The sequence below is a fragment of the Colius striatus genome, chromosome 1 (assembly GCF_028858725.1).
Source record: "Colius striatus isolate bColStr4 chromosome 1, bColStr4.1.hap1, whole genome shotgun sequence".
Classification (NCBI taxonomy): Eukaryota; Metazoa; Chordata; class Aves; order Coliiformes; family Coliidae; genus Colius; species Colius striatus.
The window spans coordinates 7,211,501-7,238,349 of NC_084759.1; the positions used below are offsets into that span (position 1 = coordinate 7,211,501).

The 26,849-nt window shown below is 43.1% G+C and overlaps 1 protein-coding gene across 1 annotated transcript in view; it reads left to right on the plus strand.

The window, feature by feature from the left end:
* Window positions 1-24,882, plus strand: part of PRCP (prolylcarboxypeptidase) — a 30,197-nt gene extending 5,315 nt beyond the window's left edge. The window contains exons 2-9 of the mRNA XM_062020356.1: window positions 10,443-10,583; window positions 11,644-11,745; window positions 12,066-12,247; window positions 12,927-13,084; window positions 14,088-14,260; window positions 16,220-16,384; window positions 18,706-18,893; window positions 23,665-24,882. Of these exons, the coding sequence (XP_061876340.1) occupies window positions 10,443-10,583; window positions 11,644-11,745; window positions 12,066-12,247; window positions 12,927-13,084; window positions 14,088-14,260; window positions 16,220-16,384; window positions 18,706-18,893; window positions 23,665-23,869 (1,314 nt within the window). The 3' untranslated portion in view covers window positions 23,870-24,882. The remainder of the gene's footprint in view (window positions 1-10,442; window positions 10,584-11,643; window positions 11,746-12,065; window positions 12,248-12,926; window positions 13,085-14,087; window positions 14,261-16,219; window positions 16,385-18,705; window positions 18,894-23,664) is intronic.
* The last annotated feature ends 1,967 nt before the right edge of the window (window positions 24,883-26,849 follow it).

The window sequence follows — 26,849 nt, forward strand, 5'->3', positions numbered from 1 at the left end:
CACTAGACCAGGCTGCTCCAAGCTTCATCTGGCCTGGCCTTGAACACTTGCAGGGATGGGACAACCACAACCTCTCTGGGCAGTATGTGTCAGTGTATCATCCCTCACAAGGAAGAACTTCTTCCTAATATCTGATCTAAATCTCCCCTCTTGCAGATTGAAGCCACTACCTCTTATCTCATCACTACACACTCTTGTAAAATGTCCCTCTGACTTTCTTGTTGACCCATTGAATGTCACCCTGGAGCCTTCTCTTTTCCAGCCTGAACAACTCCAAAACTCTCAGCCTGTCTCCAAAGGAGGTGCTCCAGCCCTCTGATGGTTTTCATGGCCTCCTCTGGACTTGCTCCAACAGATCCACGTCCTTATTTTTAGGGGCCTCAGATCTCAACACAGCACTACAGGTGGGATCTTAGCAGAGAGGAGAGGCAGAATCCTCTCCTCTAACCTGCTGTCTACACTGCTATTGATACAGCCCAGGATATGTATGGCTTCTGGACTGCAAGCACACATTGATGGCTCATATTCAGTTTTTAATCCACTAACACCTCAAAATCCTTATCCTCAGAGCTGCTCCCAATCCACTTATCCCCCAGCCTGTATTTGTGCTTGAGGTTGCCATGACCCATCTGCAAGACCTTGGCCTTGTTGAACTCGATGAGGTTTGCACAGGCTTACCTTTCAAGATATTAAGATGAATTATCACTTTTAATTCTGATTAGCAGCTTTTTCAGCATCTTATTGTGACTCAAGTCGGTGTCTCAGAATAGTAACAGATGTCGGGAATGGTGAAGATGAGTTTGTTTTTCATGTCTGGCACCACTGTACAATAGTGCTTTTAACTGATGGTGAAGGAAAAAACAAAGTGCTTTTTACAGAGCCCCTTGGTACCAATTAAAAGTTCTGTCAATGGTTAGAGAAGAAGTGATGCTGATGTTTGTCTCTGAGGTGAATTACTTGGCATGTATGTTTTGCTAATCAAGTAGTACAGGAGTCCTTGGCAGCTTTTACTCTGTGATTTCATAGTGTGATTTAAAAGGGGACCTGTAAGCTATAAACCAGGTCCATAAGCAGAAACAATAGCTCTTACTCAGTGGACAGGAAACAAGGGAAGTACTTGTTAAAGCTTGTCAGTGCATTTTTATATTTATGCACTACTTATCTGTGGGTCACAATGCAGACATCAGCTTCTCCAATTAAGCAGGAAACATTTAATTTCCTCACAACTTGTAGCCTCTTCCTTCAAGCAAGCAGTTAATAGTAGAGACTACAAAAAGCATCAGTTGTCACTGTACTCTGAAAATAAGCATTTTGTCCTCACTGGCTTTAATCACTAAAAGCTGTAATAGGTCACTGAAAGATTTCTGATAGACTCTTGATTTTTGTTCAGTCCTTTAGACTTTCTATAAACAGAGCTGCATATGACTGACGTAGCAAGTTATTTACAAGCTGGACACACATGACAAGACCTGTTAACTTCATTGAAGATATTTTGACTTGTACCAATTGCCCATGAGCTTCCAGGAGTTGAATCAAAGTCTTAGATATGAATTTCTTGCTTTTATGGGGGATAGAGCCAGGGCTGGGTGGGGAGTTAGGAAGGAAACTGAAGTTGAAAATGGGATTTGACGCTACTGTGTTCTGTGTTGATTTCATCTGACTTTGAGGAGACTAAGACCAGCCAACAGCATCAAAAGTTGTGGTAGACTGTGTGGATAACTTGTAACATTATGTCAAATTGGTGAGAAACTAGAGATCACATGATTCTTCAGTTTTTGAGGATTTAAAATGAAATAAATACCTTAATTCTCTTTATTTCATGCATTCTGGAGTATTTAGATCTTGTATCTAAAGCAGTGAAACTTTTAAGAACTGTAATTGGGGAAAAAGCAGGCTGTACTCATTTGTCTTCCACATATTTGCAAAATGGTTCATTTATTTCTTTTGCAGGCATTTAAATTCAGAGAATTAAGTCTGGACAGAAGGATGGGAATTGCATTTCTTTTAAGCACAATCAGTAGATACTGTCCTCCTTGCCTATGGTGGAGGGGGGATAGTTTTATTTTCTTAGCTCAGACTTGCTCTCTCCTGTACTTCAGTTCAGCCCTAGCACACAGGGGGTATTTTCTGATAGTCAGCACTGATAGTGCTCCTGCTAAGTGGCATTCATACCATCATTTGTGCTGTGGTGTGGTTGGTCTTCTGTAAGCACACTTAGTGAGCAAAGAACAAAACTTCTGATCCTTTTGGACTGTTTCTGTCTTCATGTTAACAGAATGGCTTTTTTCTGTTATTCACTCCTACAGCCAAGATACAAAGTTTACATACAAACTATCCCTTGTGTCAGGCTTAAAGTGAGAGTGATAAGGTGAAGATTCATCATCTGGAAAAGGGGTTTGCAGAGTAAGATCCAAGAAGTGTGTCTCAGCTGGCGAGGAGAGGGTTCACTGCAAGGCTCGCCTGTGTGGGATGCGAGTATGCAGAGAGCTGTGATACTGTGCTAGCCTCTCTTTCTGACTGCTGGTGTGGACACGCTTGGTGGTGCATCTCCTTTCATTCCGAGTTAATTCTGCTCTCAAAGGGAGTAAGTTTTCCTGCATTGTGATGCAAAAAAACCTTATTAAAAAGCATTCACAAAGGGACTTAGCGTGGAAAAAACCAGTCAGAAGTAGGCTTAGGTGGGTTTCCATGCAGGAACTTCCTTTCAAGACAGCAGGAACAGAAAGTGATGGGCATCAGACCCTTTGCCTTCAGCAGGGCTTGGACTGAGACCAAACTGAACTAGAGGAAGTGGGTGAAAGCAAAACTAGTGTTAGTAGGTGAAAGCAAAACCTCTGATTTATGCCTTTAAAGAGGGAGCTTGCTTTGCCCAACTGTGTGACTCCCAGAAAATGGGGTCTTCCACAGAAGCTGTTCAGAACACATGCTCCTCTGGAAATGCTGTCTCTTCTGTGATGTTTCCTATACAATGAGATAAATGCCTGCACCTACAAGTGTACAGTTTGCAGTCCTGTAAGCCACTGCTACCACGCAGCAATGTAAAGTTCCCTTCACCCCTAAGCAGGAGCTTGTCTCACAAGGTGGATGGCAAATAGTTTTTAGCAATGTCTGTGGAATTGTTCTGAGTCTATTCTGAATAACAAAATGTTCTTGCCTGGTTTTAGGTGGAAAAATGAAAATAGAAATGAAAATAAAATTGTTTTGGATAAAAATCTGAGAGCCCCTATTTAGGTGAGAAAACAGTTGCTTTGCTATGAGAGAAAAGCATCTGTGGTCCATCTCAATTCTGGATGCTGTATAGTTTAAAGAGCCATCATGTTTCTTTTCTTAATGGTTGTGATGTTTCTGTTGTCAAGTAGGCCAATCTGTAGAAAAGCTTTCCACCTGCAGGGAGTCATGGATGTTACTTCCACGAATGCTGCAGGCCTCCCTATCATCCTGTCTACCAACATCTCAGAGCCCTGCAAACAGGCAGTTCTTCAGTGGTCAGATACGATGTATGCTTGCCAAAGTAGCAGTTGCTGTGTGGGTTCTTTGCTATGGCATAAAGACTGAGTGACTAATTGCTGCTTTGATGCTTTGTATTCAGAAATTTTCTTGCCTCACTCTTAGATGCTCATCAGAATTGGTGGCTATTAAATCACAGCAGCATGTGTAGAATCCCTAGTACTGGACATTATGTGGGCATTCAATGCCTTTTACAACTAATGGTCATCTCTGCAGTGAGCTTTTGCCATTTTGCCTGTGCTTTGCCTGATTAGAAGATTCAAAGAATCACAGAGTCTTAAGGGTTGGAAGGGACCTCGTAGGATCATCTAGTCCAACTCCCTTGACACAGCAGGACCTCTTAGAGTAGGGCACAGAGGAACTCATCCAGGTGGGTTTGGAATGTCTCCAGAGAAGGACACTTGACAACCCATCTGGGCAGCCTGTTCCAGTGCTCCAGTGCTCCCCCTCACAGTGAAGAAAGTCTTCCTTGTATTTCTTTGGAACCTCTTATGTTCCAGCTTGGACCCATTGCCCCTTGTCCTACCATTGGATATCATTGAGAACAGCCTGGCTCCATCCTCCTGACACCCACCCTTTATATTTTTGTAAACATTAATGAGGTCACCCCTCAGTCTCCTCCAAGCTGAAGAGCCCCAACTCCCTCAGCCTTTCATCATAAGGGAGATGCTCCACTCTCTTCATTATCTTTGAGGCCCTGTGCTGAACTCTCTCCAGCAGAACTTCTTGAACTGAGAGAAGATCCAGTGATGATGGGACAGTTTTCCTCTTTGCTTTCACTGCGTCTGTTCTTCTTTGGATCCCCTGTCCTGTGTGAAATTAGCTGTAGAAAATAAACCAAACAATACTGATTGAACAAAGACTTTATTACAAAAATCTTAAGCCTGCATTTGTTTTGAGGAGCATGTTTGTTTGAAAGCTAAAGGAAAAATGAAAAATTAAGAGTTGCTCTAGACCATCACTAGTAGAATAGAAGTTGGAATCAATTAATGGGCAAAAAGCATGTATGCTGTTTGGTCTGTGTGTTTTGTTAAATGTGACACATGAATGAAATAAAATGAAATCTAGTGAACAAAACTTTTGAGTTGAGGCATGTGGAAGGTTACAGTGATGTTCTGATCACTTATGTGTAGGACTTCCAAACTAGTCGATTAACACAGCCTGATGCAAGAAGATGCAGTTTACATCTCCCTACTCTTCCACAGAGCATCAAATGATGATGCATTCCAATTGACTGGTGCCAGTCTTCAGTCTCTGGTGTCCCTTGCACAAGTATCAGCCTAAAAAGCAAGGAAACTCTTCATTCCTTGCATTTAAAGTGGAAGTAGTTAAGCAAAGCTAACTTGTCTAGATGAGCAGGGACAAACTGAGAGAATCTTACCAGCTGTCAGCAAGACAAAGTGTCAGTCCTGGCAGTCTCTGCACATTTGTGTGTACCAACAGGAGGAAACAAAGCAGCAGGAATAGTGTTAAAGAGGGAGACTTTAAAAAAAAAGGTTTTTATTTAGCTGTCATTCCTGGTTCTGTCTCCCCTGCTATGAAGACATAAATACTGCCTGAGCTTGTATTTTTTCAGTAGCACTCTGCTGCTGCAATGTTTTTTAAGAGCTTGAATATTTGGTTATATGTAGTGGTACTTGTAACATTGGACTGCCCTGGTATATGATGCTGTACAAAGATGACAAGGCAATCCCTGCCTCAAGAACTTGCAAATTAAATGGAGGCAGCAAAGATTGTAAGAGGAAACAAAACTAAGATGGCCAGCTAACTGGACTGGAGTCCCACAGCCTGTCAGGAGTAAAAGCAGGAATACAAACACGTTGGTGAAATCCCAAAGAGGCCAGTGCCCACACTGCTGTTCGTGCAGGAGGATATCCTCAGACTATCTTGTATCCTCCTGTCCTGGGGAAATAATTCAGACAGGATGACTACTCTAAACTTAAACTCCATGAGCATGTGAAAGATGGAGCATGACTCTTAAAATCCCTTGGCTTCTCCCCAATAAATAACTGCCTTGATTTCATATGGAATATCAAGTTTGGGAAAATAAAGCTGTTGCGGGAAGGATCAAAATTCAAGGCATAACAGAAAGGCTTTCAGACACTTACAATCCTGCCAGAAACTCAAAACCATTAAACCATCAGGTACTGATTTACCACCTCAAATGACATGAAATGCTTTTGGTTAGAAGCCACCCTGTGAGTCAGAGTTCTTTTTTGGTGCAGGCTTGGGTTCACTGTCCTGTCTCTGTAATCACTAGTGACCTTAAGGTGCTGTTGAGAAGGAAGTGGGTTTTAGCCCACATGTCATTTTGTCTTTGTACTTTACTCATTGCTTCAGTTCCTGAATACTTCCAGGAGTATATTAAGCAAACTAACATCTATACCATAACTACATAACCAACATCTGTTGTGCCTTTTTTGTCCCCTCCCCAGAGGACACATGTGCCATTTATCAACTGCACAGCAACTTCTAACCCTTCCCTAATACATTATTCACAGAGGTGTTACCTCAGTCATGAATTGGCCAGGCCTTGGTCAGCTGCGGGTTCATCTTAGAACTGACTGGCATTAGCCCTGTCAGCTACAGGGGAAGCTTCTGGCAGATGTTTGTTCAAGGAGCCACCTCTGTAGTCCACCTTGCTACCAAAAACCTGGCCCAGGGAAAACCACTACAATGAGTTCCCGTGTGATCTGCTCTAGGTGGCCCTGCTCTGGCAGATGATCTTTCCAGGTCCCTTCCAGCTCTTGAGATTCTGTGATTCTGTTGCTCAGGAGATTGTGCTTACTGTTGACATCCCATCAATAACTGTAATCATGAAAACTGTAATGAGAAAAACCTCACATATGCCAGTATACATTTGTCATTATTACTTTTAACCAAAAGTTATAAGTGTTTAATAAACCACTTTTTAAAAATTATGTATTCTAATTAAGTCTGATTACAAAAGTTGTTGCTTTTGTCTTATTCCTTAGTGTGACAAAGAAATTTTCTGGTTCAACTTTGATATGAAACCTGAATTACGAAAAAAAAATAGCTATAAAAATTACCTGGGTGATTTGAGTTGTATATTTCACATAGTTTGTGAGTTTTATTAGTTTTTTCGTACTTGTTCTATGTAGGATGGGGAAAGAGAGTGCTGAGACAGCAGCTCCCATGCACAGCCATGTGTGTTCCTGCAGTGCAGTTTGGCTGTACGGTAGCTCCATCTACTGTTCCCTCTGTGTCCAAACCTTTCCCTTCACAGTTTTATACTAATTTTTGTGCTGCTTCACTGTGACTTCACAGAATCACAGAATAGTAGGGGTTGGAAGGGACCTTTACAGATCATCATCTGGAATATTGTGTCCAGTTCTGGTCTCCTCAGCTCAAGGGGGACAGAGAATTTCTGGAGAGATGCCAGTGCAGGCCCACCAAGATGATCGGGACTGGAACATCTTTCTTATGAGGAAAGACTCCGGGAACTGAATCATAGAATCATAGAACTGGGTCTGTTTAGTCTGGATAAGAGGAGACTGTGGGGTGGTTCTCATTAGTGTTTATAAATATCTAAATAGTGGATGTCAGGAGATTAGGGCATCACTTTTTTCTGTTGTATCTAGTGACAGGACAAGGGGTAATGGGATGAAGATGGAACAAAAAGTGTTCCATTTAAACTTAAGGAAAAACTATTTTACTGTTCAGGTGAGGGAGCCCTGGCACAGGCTGCCCAGGGAGGGTGTGGAGTCTCCTTTCTTGGAGGTCTTAAAAACCCACCTGGATGTGTTCCTGTGCGACCTGATCTAGGTGAACCTGCTTCTGCAGGGGGTTGGACTAGATGATCTCTAAAGGTCTCTTACAACCCCTACCATTCTATGATCTAGTCCAACCTCACTGCAGAAGCAGGTCCACCTAGATCAGGTCGCACAGGAACACATCCAGGTGGGTTTTGAAAACCTCAAACGTTTCTTACTCTTGTGAAGAAATATTCCTTGGGACCCTCTCAAACTGTGTTTTGATGTTCAGGATTCAGATTTTCTTTGAATTTTCTTGGCAATAACCAACAGCTGTGACATCTCTGTCTGCATGACAAGCATTAGGTATGTTTTTAGTCATGTTATAGGTCTTACTACAAGGCACGAAGGCCCATCAGCTAGTGATAATGGAATTCCTGCTCTTCAGTTGAGTAGGGTTTTTTTAATGTTATATTTTTTTCTGGAGCAGTCTGGATGTGTGTCTGTGCTGCCTGGGATCTTAAACCTGTCCATGGTTTGATGTGTTATAGATATGACAAACAAGAGAGAGTTAGCTCTTGAGAGGCTATTAACATTTTGCAGGGAAGAATGAGAAAGAAGAATGGGACTGATGGCAAGGAATGAGTCTTCAGCATTGCTTAGAGTCAAGATGGAGAATCATGACACTTTGATCAACATGGTTACTAAAATCAGCAGAAGAAAACTTAAATTTCTGCACTTTTCCTCCTCTTGGTACCGAGACACAGACTTGCTTGTGCATTGGGATTTCAGGGTTGATTTGTGGGCTGACAGTTCACATCACAATGAAACAGTACTTAAATCCTATCTCTAAAGAAAATTAGCCATCATTCAGGAAAATACATTAATAATGGATATTCCTATTCTAGTTTTCTAGCTTCTGTGGAATAGGAACAGTAATATGGGGTTCAGAATCTGGTCTGTACAACGCACCATTGAATGGTCTGGTGCCAAAAGGATGCTTATCCATTAAACTATCCTGACTTTTTTGTTTCCCCTCCACTGTATGGTGGGGTTTTTTTTGTCAGTTGCACGTTAATTGCCCACATTGAGAAGATTTTGTTACAGTTCAGGAAAGTTTAATGCTGTTTGTGGAGCAGTCTTATAGTTGGCACTGTGGCTTCAGGCAGGAAGGATGCAGAATAAGCTTTTAAAGCTCAATGTTTAATTTTAGATGATGCCATAAAAGGCAGACAGGACACATGAGCCTGTGTTTTTTCCTATCTCTGGCTAGCAGCCTAAGCAAAAAGTTAAATAGAAAAAGATACTTTGTCATTTTACAAATAGACCTGGAACAAAAGATCTATTAGTTGTAGTTTGTAACAGTGTTAGAGTTTATTAAACTATACTGTGATTTTTTTATTAGATGTGCCTTATTTGATCCTTCTCTTTAATTGTCCCAAGGTCTTACAACCAAAGACTTTTTCAGTTGCTGACCTTGTTCTGCCTTTCTACATCTAATCACTCTTGACTATGCTTGATTTAGGGAGTGAAACTAAAATTAATGCTAACTGTGCAATTGAAAAAGGAGGTGGTGAGTTGTCAGGGTAAAACAAGCTCAGCATATCTTGTCAGCACTCCAGTTCAGTGAAAGAACCCTTAAATACACAATGTACTTAAGAGTAAGTAGTAAATGGTCCCACTGGGCAACACTGGAGAGCATACATACATTAGTTCTGTTTGGGTTTGGAAGCAGTCCCTGACGTTAACTTCTTCAGGGCAAAGACCTTGTCTCTTAGGTCTGTCAGGGCCATGCGCAGACCTTCAGCTGCTCCTGCTGTTCTGGTGGCAGTGAGCTGCAGCACGACTGTCCTCTCACTTGAGAGAGAGCATCTGAGAGAAGAGAGGAAAAACCACGGTGTTTTGCAGCAGGTTGTATACCTTAAATCCTGCACTCTTTTTGACCCAAAGCAAACATAAGTATGTAGCGTGAAGGAACTGGATCCTGCAGGTCAAGAGTTTGGCTTTCTTGAGGTGCCTGGAGGAATTTACCTAGCAGTTAGGCCACAGGATTTGTGTTTGTTTTGCTGCTTTTTAACATTAGCTTGCAGATGTTCTCGAAACGGGAAACCTGAAGGGTTGGCTGCGGGAGCATCTGAGGAGTTGGGGGGAATTGTGGGTGGCCGAAGGGCTGTGGCCAGTAGGTGTCAGACTGTGACCACTGTTTTGTGCTGAGGGAAGGCAACACTGGGGAGTAGTGATGATTTGTGAATGCACGGCTATTAAGCAGCATAGCTCTTGAGCGTGTAGCTTTATGTTTTGGTTTGGTATTGTTTTTTTGGGTATTGCAGAATAATATTATACTCATGCAGGGAATTAGCTTGTAAAGGCAATTAATAAACTTTCCAGTGTGGGTGAGCACTTGGGGATGAGTTGAGGGGAATAGTGCGTACAAAGCAGCACAAATAAGAGCTGAAAAACTGACCTTGGGAATTGAAATTAAACTCATAATGAAGGAATAAAGCTGACCCTGTGGGTTTTGGGTTAAGTGGTATGGATAGACTTGTTGTATTGTAGGGCAGTGAAAGGAATTGGGGAGGATATGTGAATTAATAAAAGTAGCAAGGAGAGAACTATCTGAAAAATCTGTCAATAACACAACTGCCAAAGAGAATTTGCTGGTACTTTCTAGGAATTAAAAAAAAACCTCCAAAAAAGAACAAAAAAAAAGCAAACCCAAACCACTTTCAGACAAGAATCTGTTTAAATTTCAATCTTATGCTGAAATGAGGAGAGAAGGAAAAAGTGTGTCTGGTGTGGTTTGATTTGGTTTTGATTTTTGTTTGATTGTTCTAAAAAATAAGATTAGTAAGGCATTTCCCTAAAACTCAGAGCAATGCTGGACGATGTCTCTTTTTAATTGCTGATAAGAGTTTTATTACATCATATTTTGTGACCTCTCATCATATATGTCTGATTTTCTAGATATATTCAGAATATCTCATGTTAAGTAGGATACTATAAAAAGAGCGTGGATTTCTTTTCTGTAGCTGAGAATTACATTTTGAATGGAGCAGAATTTTAATGTGTTATGGCATTGAATTAATTTCTATTCATATTTTTTTAATATTAGGAAAAATGTTTAGCTTTATTTTTTGTCTGTGAGGTAACTGTCTCCACTTCCAGTGGACTCTAAGGTCAGTTTTAGCTTTTTGAACGTGTTGCTGTTTCTTGTTCTTACAGATTGATCACTTTGGGTTTGATGAAAATCTCACGTTCCAGCAGCGGTATTTAGTAGCAGATCAGCACTGGAAGAAAGACAATGGGCCAATACTGTTTTATACAGGCAATGAAGGAGACATCACGTGGTTCTGCAACAATACGGTATGTAGAAAACAGATTCTTGAGTTAGTCTTTCTTTCCAGTGGTGGCATACTGAAAAAGTAAGAGAGCAAAGAGACAGTGTCAGAATATCATCTAAAGAGAAGTTTGCAATTGTTATGGTGGTTACAGGAAGAAGAGGAAGTTAAACAAAAGCACAGAAAAAGTTTTGGAGGGGGTTCAGAGTCCTGTTTGAAGCCCGTAGAAAGCAAAGGGATGCACTTGTATTAACTTCCTGGAGTAGTGAGTATTTCTAGAGGAAACACTATAGTGTGCCTCAAGCCAAGAATGCAAAGTTTTGAACTAAATCACACCTATCCTAGTACTTCAGATTCCCCAAGGGAAATGGGAGGGTTTGAGGTTTTTTCCTCTACAAGAAGACAATGAAGGGAAATAAGAGGTCTGGAAATGAAAGATGATTCTTGTTTTCTGACAAGACCTGTGGAAGTGTTAACTTCCTTGACTGATACAAACGCAGAGTGGAGCATATGGGCATTTTTCAGTCCCTTCACTGCAACCTCCAGTATCATGTGCTGGGCTCAAGGCAACCAAGGACTGCTTACACACTTTGTTCTGTCAGCAGGTGACCTCTGTCTGCCTGTTTCCAGTGCTAACAAGCTGCTGTCAACCATAACAAGTTATAGGTAGTTATCAGTTGAAAATAAGTGTGTTGCAATGCTCTAGATGATTGCTTATTACCAAATAAACTCTGTGTGGTCTGTAACTGTATCTCAAATACACGCTTTTCTCCTATAGGGTGTTTTGTTTTCTGTGGATTAAGCTCACGCCGTAGGAATTCTGGCAGAATTGCCTGTGTATACTCCCAAAAGAACACTTCTTAATGTATACATATTTTGTATTTGTCCCTGTCTCTGGGTGGATATCTGTTTTGTGTGTTTTCTTACTTCTGTCATACTTTAAAATCAAATGCACTCAGTCTTTGTAGCTGTATTTTATAGTAATGTCTTTCTAAGAAAGAATAAAGACTTGGAATACACTAGACTGAGAGTAGAGTCTTGGAAAATAATTCAACTTATTTAAATGTCTGTTTGCCTCCAACTAGGGTTTTATGTGGGATGTGGCTGAAGAACTTAATACCATGTTAGTATTTGCTGAACATAGATACTATGGAGAATCTTTGCCCTTTGGGAATGAATCTTTCAGCGTAAGTGTCATCTTTTGCCTTCCTTAAGCATATTCTATACAAATATCATTCTACCTGTTTTAAGTCTTGCCAGTGCAATGATTGTTAGCCTGAGTAAGACATGCTAGAAGCACAAAACTGTTATATTTTTGGAACCATCAGTTCTAGAGTTAAAAAAGAGAAAAGTCTGGGATTTTCTACCCCTTTCAAGGGACACTTTCGAAGAATATTTCCCTTTTTATTAGGCACAGATTTAGAAGTCAACAGCTGCTGTGGGGAATAGAAAGTCTGCTGCTGGAAGTCACGCCAGTGCTGTGTATAATCCACTTTCTTTGTCCCAGGATTCCAAACATCTGAATTACCTGACCTCAGAACAAGCTCTGGCAGACTTTGCAGTCCTAATTGAGTACTTAAAGACGACCATTCCAGGAGCCCGTCACAGTCCTGTCATAGCTGTAGGAGGGTCGTATGGAGGAATGCTTGCAGCCTGGTTTAGGATGAAGTACCCCCATGTGGTAGTTGGGTGAGTGTACTTGTCCTGCTCAAACACAGAGCAGGCATTTGTTACTTCTGTGCTATCAATATTACAACAGTGGGAGAAATACCATAACTCAAGCTGGCTTGAGTTTTTCACTCTTGGGAGGAGGAACTAAGTTACCTTTAATTTGGGAGCAGACACTTTGCATAATGAAGACATCTGTAGGTCAGCAGGTACTGGCTGGTGTATGTTTTCAGAGCTATCTGTTACTTTTGTAAAAACAGTTATTATCAACATTAACTTTGCACCTGATTCTTTAGGATCACCAGACTTCCCAGTGAGGCAGGTGTTTAATCTCTTCAGTGCCTTAGTTCCCCTCTACTTTTGTCTGTTAAAGACTAAATTTTTGTGGGCAGGAACTCTCTTCAGATGACTTTGCACAATGCTTAGTGAGAAGGACCTAGTTGCTAGATGACAATAACAAATAGTAAAGAAGTCTAAATTTCTACTTTATGTATTTACTGATATCTTTGTTCTAGTGTCCAAGATTTTTAACCTTCAACAGCCTTAGCATTGTAGACCTGTGAAGTAGTTTGGAAACATGGTTAACTTGCTTAGGGCTCTGTGTCCAAGCCGAGTTACAAATGCTGCTTAGTGGCTGTGGGATATTGACCTGAGGATAGTACTTTGCAGGGATTCAGGATCCTTTTCTGTCTCTTTGCAGAGCTCTGGCAGCCTCTGCCCCTATCTGGCAGTTTGGTGATTTGGTTCCCTGTGGCACTTTCTTCAGCATAGTGACCAAGGATTTCAAAATGAGTGGGACAGGCTGCTCAGAAAGCATCCGGAATTCCTGGAATGCCATTAACAACCTTTCCTCAACAGGTAAGACCCTATCTGTACATTTCAAAGGGTCACAATATTCAGGATTGTGTTTTGACTTCATAAAATCAGCAAGCATGTGACTTTCACATGGATATGTTTTGGTTTATTTTGAAACTATGCTCTCGTTACTGACATCTGCCAAACGGGCTTAGCATTATTTTTTTAAATGTGTTGTTGGATCACAGGCTTCCTTCAGGCCTGGTGTGATTCAGAGTCCAGATCCAAACATCCCAAAGGTCAGACATGAGCTGAATCCAGATCAGAATCTCAAGGCTTGTATTTGTTTCTGACAAAGTAGGTGACATCGTTACTACTTTAAAAAAAGAAAAATAGTAGTTTAAATACTGAGGCAATCACATACAGAAAATCACTGCTTACAGATCCAGTGCTAGGGACTCAGTTGGACTCCATCTTAAGAAGTCTTTTCCAACTTTAAATGATTCTATGATCCTACAACTACTTGAAAAGGAGCTGGTGGCAAGATGGGGGTTAGTCTCTTCTCACATATAACGAGCGATGGGCTGAGAGGAAATGGCTTCAAGGTGCTCCAGGGGAGGTTGAGATTGGATATTAGGAAACATTTCTTCCTGGAAAGAGTTTTCAAGCATTGCAACAGGCTGCCTAGGGAAGTGGTGGAGTCTCATCCCTGAAAGGTGTTAAAAAGATGTGGAGCTGTGGTGCCTAAGGGCGTGGTTTAGTGGTGGACTTGACAGTGTTAACTTCCTGTCAAAAAAAAAAGTGCCCAGTGTCTTATAAATCTGTTTCTGTCTTTATAGAGGATGTTCTCACCTGTGGCATATCCATTCACTGAAGTATGCAGATGTATTTCCCTTCACTTGACATGCTGACTAAAATTTGATGATATATATGTGATCGTATGTGTGTGGAATAATTTCACCAGATTTGTTATGCTAAGTAAAAACATTTGTTAGCAGCTGCACAAATGACCTGTGTGTTAATAGTACAATACATTTAACATTGTTATTTACTTTTTTAATTGAAGGTGCAGGTTTACAGTGGCTTTCCAACACATTTCATTTGTGCAGCCCATTAAAAAATCTTCAGGATGCTATTATGTTGAAAAATTGGCTGACTGAAACATGGATAAACTTGGCTATGGTGGACTATCCCTATAAAGCTGACTTCTTGCAGCCTCTGCCAGCTTGGCCAATCCAGGTAATTGAGAATCAAAGTCTTGTCAAATTGACCGCTTGCTTTAACTAATTCTCTCCTCCTCTCTTAGCCTGCAGCTTTTCCTTTAGTTTTGTCTCTATAGAACCAACGTTGCTGAAAAAAAGAGAACCAAGGGAATGTCTCTTTGTGCATCAACTGGTTTGTTGACTGACTGCCACTTGTAGAGCTAATAGGTTGCCTCAAGAGCCCGGAAGAGTGCCAGGGATGACTGAAAAACCTCAGCTGTCCTGCTGTGTTCTTCTTGAGGAACAGAAATGCTGCACAAAAGGCACATGAAGTTAGAGCTGCTGATGCCAGGCGTAGCTGGCCGAGCTTGTAATTAAAGAGAAGGTTTTGAGCCTATGTCCTTTGTGATTTGGGAGAACTAGTGAGAGAGGAAATGTATATCCTCACAAAGGTATTCCTTGCAGGGTCACTTCTCAAGGCAGAAGCACTTTTCACTCTTCCAAACCTTCACTTGTGCAGTTCTGTTTATCTGCAGTGTTTTCTTGGAGTGGGGTTTTTTTGTTGTTCTTGTAAGACCCTGGCTGAATTTCCCTGCATGGCTTTGGGTTAATGTGTGTGGCAGGTAAAGTGAATAAATATTAGTATTTGTGGCCATTAAACAGTAGTTAAAAAGAGAATTCCTTATGTGGAGCTGCCTGTTGGAGAAGGGGAGGGACATTGATCTGCCTTATGTGCCTGTCTGCAAAGTGTAGTGTGAACACCTTGAAAATTGTTTCTGCTTTGTTTTAAGTCTGACACAACCTAAGAAATATGCCCACCTTTGCCACTGTCCTTGCCACCTCCGACTGACGTGGGAAACAGAAGAGGCAGTGGCTCATCTGGGCAATACTAACATATGAAATCTGACTTACTTAAGCTGTTCACATACTTTGAAACAGAAGCTCTAATATGACTCTGAGGGAGAGAAAGGAGAAAAAATGTGTTTGAGTAGCTGGATATATCATGTCTGTTGCTTAATCACTTCTCTATTGTGGGCTGCCAGTACTTTCTTAGAAATATTGATCTCTTGTTTCTGCCATGCAGTCTGAGCTTCAGATCCAGGGCTGTCTGCAGTCCTCTGTTCTGCTCTCTGCAGTGTCTATTGGCATGAATTAACTTTTCAAGCCTCTGATTACTGAGTTAAGACCTGATGGCAGAGCTAGCCAAACCATAAAGCCTGCTTGGAATGGCAAAATGTGGAAGCTGTGCTCTGACATTGTATGTAGGAAATGGGCAGGGATCAGTTTCCTAGCTTCCACAATGAAAACAAGGGAAAAAGACTGTACAGGGGAAGGAAGGATAGTAAGTTCACCTCTTGGAAGATGCACTGTTTGCATTGGCCATGTGAGTTGTCCCTGTATTTAATAGTGTTGGAGTTGTGGTGCATCCTTTGCTCCCTGCAGAGAGTAATTTTGGATCCTTCTGATGAGCTGGGAGCCCAGATTCACAGCTTTTACCCTTCACTGTTCTGGTGTTAGTCCTAACTCCCTGGGAGCCAGGAGTAAAGAGAAAGCCTTGCCAAACAGAACATACTTGCTTAAAAAAAAGTGGTAAGATGAAAAAACTCTCTGGGACAATAGGTTTTGTGTTTTCTGTTTGTTTTGGTTTCTTCTACTACTTGTGTCCTCAGTTAAGATTTTGGATTAAACCCTACTTGAGATTTCTCTTAATATTTCACTGGCAAAACAGAGCCTTGTTTCACCACCTCATATTTTCAAAACACAAAGAAGTAAGAATTTTGCAATGCTGCTATATATAAGGATTAAAAAATATTAGGACTTTCTTTACATAGGTGTCTCCTGCAGGGATACCCAGTCTGTACCTGGACCTTCTTCTTCTATATTTGCATCTGTTATCTTTCATTACACTGTTTTTAAAGGATTTATGTCTTATGAGACATCATGTATTGATCTTTATTTCTTGCAGATTTAGACCCCTCTTTTCTCTTCGTTGCAGGAAGTCTGCAAATTCTTGAAGGATCCCAGTCTCTCTGACAAATTGTTGCTGCAGAATGTTTTTCAGGCAGTAAATTTATACTACAACTATTCAGGAGAAGCCTCATGCTTTGATACATCTGAGACTGCAACAAAGAATCTGGGCCTATTGGGTTGGTACTATCAGGTATGTGCTCTATCCTTTCTGAATTGTAACTTGATGAGATCTGCTGGGCTAGAGCTAGTGAGAACGGGCAAGTCTTTTATCTGTCAATATATTGCACCAGATATAATTGATGTATTGATGACAAATGTAAGCACAAAGCACGTGTGATAGTGTGATTGTAGTGGGGAGGACAAGGCACGAAAGAGAAGCACCTTTCCCAAGAGTTTTAGATTGTGTCATGATTATCTAGTTAACTGATGAGTTTCGACTCATCATATTGACTGAAAATTATGTACAGCAGCAGCATCTTGGTCTTCTAATCCCTTCATCCCAGCTGTCCACCTAAATTTGTGTGAGCAAATATGTCAGCATGAGTTGACATTAATTTCTTTCACCTAAGCTGTTTATATTGTGTCTCACTGAGACCCAACCTTTCCCATCGAGTAGGTAACAAAAGCACAGATCCTTATAGTAAGGTGTCCAGGGCATTCTGTTCCCCCCATCACATTTATTAAGCTCTTACAATACAGTTATGTAAATCTGTCTTCTGAGGAGCAAGACAAGTGTTTTCAGAAGTGAATTGTTAAGAAATGGTGTTCAGGTTGTGAATATATGCTCTTGGCTACTGTCTCCTATGTGTGTGTTCTGGACAGCCTCAGGACATGAGTAGGTTTTTTAAGTTGTCCTCTTAGAAAGGGGAGAATCACCATATGGCTAACAAAGAATATGGCAGCTGGACTCATGAAAACAACACATCCACTCTGCACTTGTTACCTGCCTGCTTCTGAAGGTGTGTGGAAAGCGGGGGCAAGGAGGAACAGACTGTGATTTGGATTGATTACTGTGGTGGGGATGATGTAACCTCCAGGATATAACTTTTCTTTATTAACTAGTATCACTAAGATGTCAGAGAATAGTTTGTGGGAAAGAGAAAACTTTTCCTTGGCATTGCTGCTCTGGCCCATCTACAAGAAGGGCTGGAAGGAAGATACAGGGAACTACAGGCCTGTCAGCCTGGCCTTGGAGCAGATCATTCTGAATGCCATCATTTGGCACATACAGGACAACTAGGTGATCAGGCTTAGCAACGACCTGCTTAGTGGATGAGGGAAAGGCTGTGGATGTTTTTTTCTTGTATTTAGTAAAGCCTTTGACACCATTTCCCCCTGCATCCTCTTGAAGAAACTGTCTGCCTGTGGCTTGGACAGATCTACTCTTTGCTGGATAAAAACAGTCTGGATGGCTGGGTCCAGAGAGTGGTGGGAATGGAGTTCAATCCAATTGTTGGCTGGTCACCAGTGGTGTTCCCCAGGGCTCAGTGCTGGGGCCTGTTCTGTTTAATATCTTTATCAATGATATGGATTAGGGGATTGAGAGCACCCTTAATAAATTTGCAGCTGACACTAAGCTGGGTAGGAGTGAAGATCTGCTTGAGGGCAGGAAGGCTCTTCAGAGAGACCTGGTCAGACTGGAGCAATGGGCTGAGGTCAGCTGTATGAAGTTCAGTAAGGCCAAGCGCTGGGTCCTGCACTTGGGCCTGACAACCCCATGCAATGATACAGGCTTGGGGCAGAGAGGCTGGAAAGCTTCCCTGAGGGAAAGGACCTGGGGGTGTTGATCAGCAGCAACTGATCATGAGACAGCAGTGTGCCCAAGTTGCCAAGAAGGCCAATGGCATCTTGTCTTCTATCAGAAATAGTGTGACCAGCAGGACTAGGGCAGTGATTGTTCCCATGTACTCGTTGCTGGTGAGGCCTTGCCTTGAATACTGTGTCCAATTCTCTGGGCCCCTCACTACAAGAAGGACATTGAGGTGCTGGAGCGTGTCCAGAGATGGGCAATGAAGCTGGTGAAGGATCTGGAGTGGCTAAGGGAGCTGAGGGAGTTTAGTCAGGAGAAGAAGAGGCTGAGGGGAGACCTTCTTGCTCTCTACAATTACCTGACAGGTGGTAGTAGCAAGGAGTGTGTTGGTCCCTTCTCCCAAGTGACAAGTGATAGGACAAGAGGAAATGGCCTCAAGTTGCACCAGGGGATGTTTAATTTGGAGATTAGGAAAAATTTACTCACCAAAAGGGTTATTAAGCTCTGGCACAGACTGCCCAAGGAGGTGGTAGAGTCACCGTCCCTGGAGGTATTTAAAAGCCCCACAGATGTGGACATGGTTTGGTGAGTGATGTGGCAATGTAAGCTCGTAATAGTCTCTTCCAATCTAAATGATTCTGTGATAGTTTGGTGGTAATTACTGATCAAATTCTGTTTGAGCTTGTTTATTTAGATGCCACACTGCCAGCTATTGAGCAGCATCCTGGGAACACATCTTGTTGCCCTGCTCCTTCTTTCAGGCTTGCACTGAGATGGTGATGCCCATGTGTGCAGATGGTGTCAATGACATGTTCGAGCCTCAGAAGTGGGACTTGGATGCATTTTCAGAAGAGTGTTACAGGCTGTGGGGAGTGAGGCCTCGCCCCTCTTGGATTCTTTCTATGTATGGAGGGAAAAACATCAGTTCACACAGCAACATTGTTTTCAGGTGAGCCTTTATTCAGCTTCTAGACTGGAGTCTTCCACCTGCTTGGCTTGTCAGTGCAGAGAGTGTACCCTAAGTAGCAAAAGGGCCTATCTCTAAGACCAGCTGAATAAATGCTGAGTGTGCTTTGTGTTGCTCTTGAGAGTAAAATGGTCAAGCTGCAGTGGCCAAAGAAGCCAACTGTTCTGTCATTGCCTGTGTGACTGGAAGAAGAATTGGCGTTGGGATTCTACCCGATGTCATTTTCTTCCCATGTGGATTCCTTCTTATCTTGTGGCCAAAGTCCAGGCTTCCCATGCTGGTAAATCTGTCTGACTGTTATGAAGCCAAAGCCCTGACTCTTCCACATAAAAGGAAAGTCTGAACAAGCTGTAGCTGTAACACAGGATCTCGGTCACTAAAATTGTTGCTCTGGGTGACAGCCTTGCAGAGGGGCTGGCGTGACATTCCTTTTTCCCTCTGATACAAAAAAGAGAGGGAAGTAACTTGGGAGCTTTCCTAGTACTGCCAATTGCCCTTTTCTTTCAGTGGTAGTTAGGCAAGTTTCAACAAACTTGTGTAAGATCCAAACAGAAAGACATGTTTCCATTCTAGGAAGGCACATTGGTAATACAGTAGAAGTTTGTCTGAAACACCTTTGTACGTGGACAAAAAGTGAAAGAGGTGTTTGTCTCATGTAAAAACTAGTGCATACTGCTTGCTCTCAACTTGACCTTCATTTTCCTTATTTTGAAGTTTAAAGTCTGCTTTCTTTAAAGGGAGGTTTGTGTAGCTGTGAAGTGATAGAAAGTTTTGAACAACTAAGTGCTGTCTCCTCATCAGGTTCTGTGGTAAGGAGACATTTAATAACCCTGTTGAAGCTTGTGCTTCAGGAGTTCTGACTTGTGGTACTGATTGCCCACTGCAGGCAGCTCATGGAAATAGATATATATCTATGTTTCAAAAAAAACTTGTCACTTCTTTAAACAAAACTCAGAATTAGTCTGTTGGACTTGGCTAATAGAGGCATATTTTCAAAGCAGAAAGTCCTCACTTGAATTGGGGATTATTCTCTGGATTTCAGCTGTTAGTCTTGGTCTGTTTGTCTCCCAATGCCTGTTGCTTTCCTCTTGTTTGCCTCTTGCTGTTTCTGTCCCAGCAGGATATCTACTGTAGAGTGAGAAATTCCACCTTTTTTTTGGAAAACCTTTTAATTAAAAAAATATTTGTTGGTTAAAGTTAATTTCTGCAGAGTGCTGCTTATTTGCAAGGCTTCACAGCACTGGACAGTAGAAATCTGCTTTGTAAGCGATGGACAAGCAAACAAATCTAAAGTGTTAGAGAATTTATGCCAGCTGAAGGAGCTTGGAATGAGAAAATCTTGAAAGCAACCAAATGAATGAAGAAGTGGTGCTGTACACACAGAGCTTTGGATTTCAAGCTGGGTTGTTTCTCTTCAAACAAATACATTGTCAACACTGTACATTTTGTATAAGAGCCTTTTATTATCCTCAAACACTGCAGAGTGCTTTACAAAAACCATCCCTGTATTTACCAGGGGATGTGGCTCCCTGTGGGGTAAAAAGCACTGTGTTTCAAGGGTCTGAGCTGCTTGCACAACAATTTGCTGAAGGAAGGGAAGAATGCTCCATCTGAAGAGAGCCACTGGAGGGTGGGTTTATCCAGCCACAGTGGGATTTGGCCAGGAGGTTTAAATGGGTGTTGCTGCTTCTCCATCTGCAATTCACACTGTGCTGTATATACCAGATGGTGTCACTGCAGGGATCTCATCCCTGCTCCGGTGCCTGCTCAGAGGCAGGAGGTGCCTCGAGGGTTCCTCAGGCTGTAGGTAGGTATTACTTGCCTGGCCTGGGCAGCACATCTTTATTAAAACACTAGTTAGAGGAAATTGGGATTCCCAGAACCCCGTTTGCCCCTTCTCTTCCAGAAATTTCCACTTCTGATACTCTTACTGAATCAAGCTGTGTACTTGGTGTGAAGTGCTGCACAACAGTGGAAATGGCCTTTAACTGTTCAGGCAGGTGGTGGCAGAGAGCTTGTAGCAGTTAGTAGTGTCTCATCATCACCATACCATGGCAGCTGAAGTCAGCCCAGGTTGTATCAGTCCAAAATCGGGTGTGCATGGCTAAAATTTGCTGGTTTTCCATCTGGATTGGTCACACCTTGATTGTAGGCTTCTGAGTTAGGGCTCTCACCTATCCAGTTCTGTGCTGGCAGAAAGTGAAGGCTGTGTTTTGAGAGATAACTGGAGCAATTCTGTGGTGACTTAAGCCCAAGCAGAAGGAGAGATTGTTAACAGAGAAGAAGAAGATAGAGGAAAAGGAAAGAAGGCAGATCACTGCCTAGCTGAAGAGAAAATGTGTGAGAAGTTTAAAGAAAGGAAACTTGGCATTTGTGGAGAGTGGGCATGTTAAAGGGTACATGGACAGTGCTGCTAAGACTATGTAAAACCTCTCCTTGTCCTGAGCAGGGCTGGAGGGCTGAGGAGGCTCTTGAAGAGATGGTAGAAAAGGCAACTGTTTGCAGTGAGAGAGGCAGGACACTATTTGTGCTGTCAAGGAAATATTATGAATTGAAACCCAAGACTAGTGTGCTAATTTTTTGCATTAAGTTTTTTTATGAAGCTCTGCTTGCCTAGTCACTGCTAGAACTTGCCTCTCAATTCAAGAAGGACAGGGAGCTACTGGAGAGAGTTCAGCACAGGGCCACAAAGATGATGGAGTGGAGAATCTCACTTCTGATGAAAGGCTGAAGGAGCTGGGGCTCTTTAGCTTGGAGGAGACTGAGGGGTGACCTCGTTCATGTTTACAAATACACAAAGGATGGGTGTCAGGAGAATGGAACCAGGCTGTTCTCAGTGGTGGCCAATGACAGGACAAGGGGCAATGGGTACAAGCTGGAACATAAGAGGTTCCAAAGAAATACACAGAAGAATTTCCTCACTGTTCAGGTGAGGGAGCACTGGAACAGGCTGCCCAGGTGGGTTGTGGAGCCTCCTTCTTTGAGGACATTCAGACCCATCTGGACAAGTTCCTGTGTGACCTACTCTAGGTAGTCCTGCTCTGGCAGGGGGGTTGGACTGGATGATCTTTCGAGGTCCCTTCCAACCCTTGAGATTCTGTAGAAAGGAAATGGCTGGCTTTTTTATTCTCCCATTTCTTTTACTACTTCTGCTTACATTGACAAACCCCTGGTAAGATGGGCAGCTGAGTACTTATGTGCATGCCTAGTTTTAACACAAATAATCCATTCCACTTGATACTGAATAATCTTTTTCTGTAAAACTGTTAAGAAAAGCTGTTAAGATTCACCCTGGTTTTGTAGTGAGCCCTCCCTCCCCCCTCCTCTCAGTGAGTCTCACTCCCCAAACTGCGTCAGTGCCTCTGGTTTGGCAGGAGCCGCAGAGGATGCAGCCAGCAGCTCCCCAAAAAGCCAGAGACGGTGTTGTTTTCTTGTGGCATGCTTAGTTTCCACATGACTGGGACCAAAAGATCCAAGTTCATGTACATCTTGGGTCTCTCAGCAACTCATCCCCCTGTTGCCAAGGTGCTCTGCTGATTCAGGCGACCTTTGAAATCAAGTGCTTTTGGCTTATTGGTCAGCTCTGTATGCTTTTTGTTTTGTGGATACAAAATGTTTCTCTTCTCCCAAGTCATATTTAGAACCACTTCACTACAGAGATTCAAGATACTTTGTTTCTTCATTGAAAAAAGTATTAGTTCAGACCCTCTCAGGTTTTTACTCTTAGTTATTTTTACAAAAGTCTTTATCTCTTAGTTCTTTGTACAAAACTTTTGATTTGTTACTGGTGCTGCCCTTATGGTGTTTTTCTAGCTGCATCTCTCTTAATGTCCAAGGAGGTTTTCATTCCTTAGATCCTCCTAGAATCCTAGATCCTAGGATTTTAATTTCTAGATCCTCCACTGACACACCATGATTTGTGGCTAGGTCTGGTGTTTTCAGTGAGGAGCAGATCTAGATAAGTTGTAGGGATGTTGCTTGCTTTGTGCAGAAAGATGGACCACACGTGGGAAGAACATTGTGCTAAAGGAAGAAAAAATGCAGTGGGGTTTACTGGGTCAAGTCCAAAGCTGGGAATGAGAACTGCAAACCTGTTCAGCCATTGACTTGCTCCATGAAGCAGACATCACTTGGAGCCAGATGTACAGTGCATGGAATCCTTTCATTGGCTTGGGAGGAGGGGAGATAAACTGCACTGAATTGTCCTGTCACAGAAGAGTCACTGTAGAGTTTCTTGAGGATGAAAAGCTTTATTTTTAATATGGTCATTATTAGAGATATGAGGACTAATAGAAGGTCCAAGCATTCCTTTGCAAAACCAGGCTGGCACCCAGCTGGCCAGCAAAAGATGAAGCTTCCTGAAAATGCAGCTAAAAGGGATTTAAAGGGTGGTTATTAGTTTATGGCAGGCTGGAGAAGGAAAGCAAAGTGCTTTGATTTGGGAATCTGGACATGAATCAGGGGAACCTGAACCTTTTATGCCACTGGTAGGTGGCAGCAGGTCTGTCTGCAGAGGCTGTCTGTCTGCACTAGTACAGCTTGTCACCCGAATTAGCAGTCAGTGATGAAGCACAGCTTCACTGGAGCTGCCAATAGCTCCCAGACCTATGTTGAGAGGGCTTCTGTCAGAGGGGTGGGCAGAAGGCAGTGAGACAGGGCTGAGCTCTGTTTCTGTTGGTACAGAGGCAGAAGTAGTTGGGTGGGGATGTTGGTGTGTGCAGCTGTACCCTACTGAGGCTGTCTGTCCCTACAGCAACGGCGGGCTGGACCCGTGGTCTGCAGGTGGGGTGACCCGGAACATCACCGATTCCCTTGTGGCCATCGTCATCCCAGATGGAGCCCATCACCTGGACCTCCGCAGCCGCAACCCTTTGGACCCCAAATCTGTGCAGCAAGCTCGAGCCTTGGAAATCTGCTACATGAAGCAGTGGATTGAAAAGGCCAGGCACAGCCACTGAAGGGATACCACAGCATCATGGTCTGCTGGCTTGGCTGGGAGGAGGCACAGGCCTTACCACACAGTCATTTCAAACTTCACTCCTGCTTCCTCACCCATGTTGCGGTGCCAGCTGTTGCTTGTTGCCCACGAGAGAGGCAGGTGGATGGAGAGCATTGTCAGAGAATAAACCTCAGTCAAAGTGTGGGGATTTCTCTGGCTTGCTTTCCTCTTCTACTCGTCTCAAATGATGTTCTTTAGCATAAAACAAAGAGCTCCTGTTCTAGGCTTGATGCTTTCCTCCCTGTGCTGGCTGATTGTTTTGACAATCAGTGGATTAAATGGTAATGCTGATGATGATGAAACTCCTGCTGCCTTCAGTTGGACTGAATTTCAGACATGCCCAGCTGCTGTAAACTCATGGCACAGGCATGGAAATGATGAGGGCACAGAAATTGCATCTTGCTGTGATGTTTGGTGGAGAGAAGGGCAGTCATGGGGAAACTGACTGTGCTATTTGTAAAGAACCTAAACAGCCTTTGGAATCAATGCTGGAAAATAAGTATTTTTTTTTCCTTAGTTTTCTGGCAGCTTGTTAACCAAAGCTGCCTCAGGTGGCTTCTCTGTTATGTTCTGTGCTGTGCTGAATGGTCGGGGCTGGGCCCAGACTCACTGCCCATAACTGCCTGAGCATCCACAAGCTGCATCAGGGTTTTATTTCTTCCTTTGCAGTTTGTCCTAATTCTGAAAATATCTGCCACTGTGTGGATGGTTGCCAAAGAAAACTCTGAGTGTATTGTGTGTGTGTGTGTGTATCCCCCACAAACACCTGGCTTTTTCAAATCAGGAAGCTTTCGAAGCTGGTCTCTTGAAGAGCAAATGTGATACTTTTGCTGGCTGGATCTTATGAAGTGACAAATAATTGGGGCTGTGCCTTGTGTGGGTTCCTCCCTCCCCCCCACTCTGTGTATTGTTCAAATGCTGCATGATCTGTTTGCTGATGCCTCTTCAATAAAAGCCTTTTTTTAACAAAAATTGTTTGCAGGACAAACTATTGAAAGGCCAGAATGCAGCTATCCTCTTGGAGCAGCCTGAAGCCTGATGCTGAGCTCAACCAGGCAGGTGCACTGGGCTTTCTGTGAGGCTTCCCAACCAAACAAATGGCCCTGATTCATGAGATGGCATATTTGACATTAATAAATGGCTGGGGCAGTCCCTTTGGTTTCCAGCTTTGGCTTCATTCACACTGAAGCCCTTCTTCAGAAAGGATTCTTTGCAGTTTGAAGGACAACTCTGTTTCAGAAAGACTCAGGCAAGGCTTCTTGTTCCTAGAATCTTAACATTCCAATTCTGTTGTAAAGTTCTTCTCAGCTTTGATATGCCTGTGTCTTGGTTTTGGCTGGGATAGTTAATTTTCTTCCTAGCAGCTGATACAGGGCTGTGGTTTGGGTTTATGCTGAAAACAATAGTGATAACACAGGAATGTTTTGGTTATTGCCAAACCAGCCCAAGGCTGTTCCGTACCATAGGCTGCCATGCCTGTGCATAAACTGGGGGGAATTGGCTGGAGGGGGCAGATGGCTGTGTGGCCAGTGGTCAGTGAGGGGTGAGAAATTGCATTGTGGAAAGCAAAACCAGAATAGGATGATGAGAAAAATACAAGCAGCCCTTTAAGACTTCCTTCCTCCCATCACTCCCTGCTCCCCATATTTGTATCACCTCCTTGCCAGGTGACAGGGAATGGGGGTTGCAGTCAGTCCCTCACAGATGGTCTCTGCTGCTCCTTCCTCCTTCACACTCTTCCCCTGCTCCAATGTGGGGTCCCTCCCACCGGTTACTGTCTCTAAGGAACCTCTCTGGTGTGAGCCCTTCCCTGGGGCTGCAGCTCCTCACAAACTCCCCCAGTGTGGGTCTCCTCCACAGCAGCAGAACTCCAGGCACGTTGTGCTCCAGCGCTGCCTCACTACAGAGTCACAGCCCCTCCAGGCACAGCCCCACAGCCTGGGGTCTTGCACCAGCTGCCAGCACAGCTCAGCTCCATCACTGCCCTCTATGGGTTGCAGGGGACAGCCCTCACCTCACCATGGGATGCAGGGGGATCTCTGCTCTGGCACACCTTCTCCTCTCCTCCCTCACTGCATGCTGGTTCTCTTTCATCTCACTCCTTCCATTACCTCCAGCTCCCTTCTTCCAGCTTCTACTCCTTAAAAAGTGATTGCAGAGGGATGTGCCTGGCTCAGCCCCAGAGGTGAGTCAGACCTGGAGCCAGGAGAATTTTTGTGAACATCTTACAGGGGCCAGCACTGCAGCCCCTCCCATGTTACCAGAAACAGCTCCACACCAACCCAGCACAGCCTCCTAGCTGAATGTTTTCCTAAGAATCCAAGTGCCCTTTTCTGTACCCAGCCTTCTCACATCCTAGGGGAACAAAGTGAACCCAACACTGAAATTTTCTCTTCTAAAACACTCCTGTGTATCTCCTTTCTGGTAGAGTTCCTGGCATTTCCCCTCTTGTGTTAAACATGACATTCATGTTCAGACTCTGCAAGCTGAACACCGCATGCTCTTGAGCAAGGGAATGACTTAGACTGTAAAGAACTACAGGGGGAAAATAAGGGCTATGTAGGCCTTATGGGTGTTTTTTAAACAAATAAAAGGTTGGTTTCTTAAGCAGGTTGCAGGCAAGTTTTCAGAAATGCCATTGTGTCTGCCCATGTGAGAACTCATGTACGGCCAGGTCCTGGGTCACTGCAAGGCAAGGAAGGGAATCTGTGAGAGTCAGTATGAATTTGGGGATCACAAATGATGACCAAGCAAGAGCCTGGTCCAGCTGCTCCCACTGATAGCTCAGAGTGCTGCTCCAAGGGCAAATTCTGGGCTAAAGGTTGCTATGTCATGTGGGGAACATGTGAGATATTCATGCTTGGGCAGTGAAGGGTCCAAATTGACAGCTATCGTATATTGTTAATCAGCTTCTGTCTCCTCTCTCTGCAGTGAAGCTA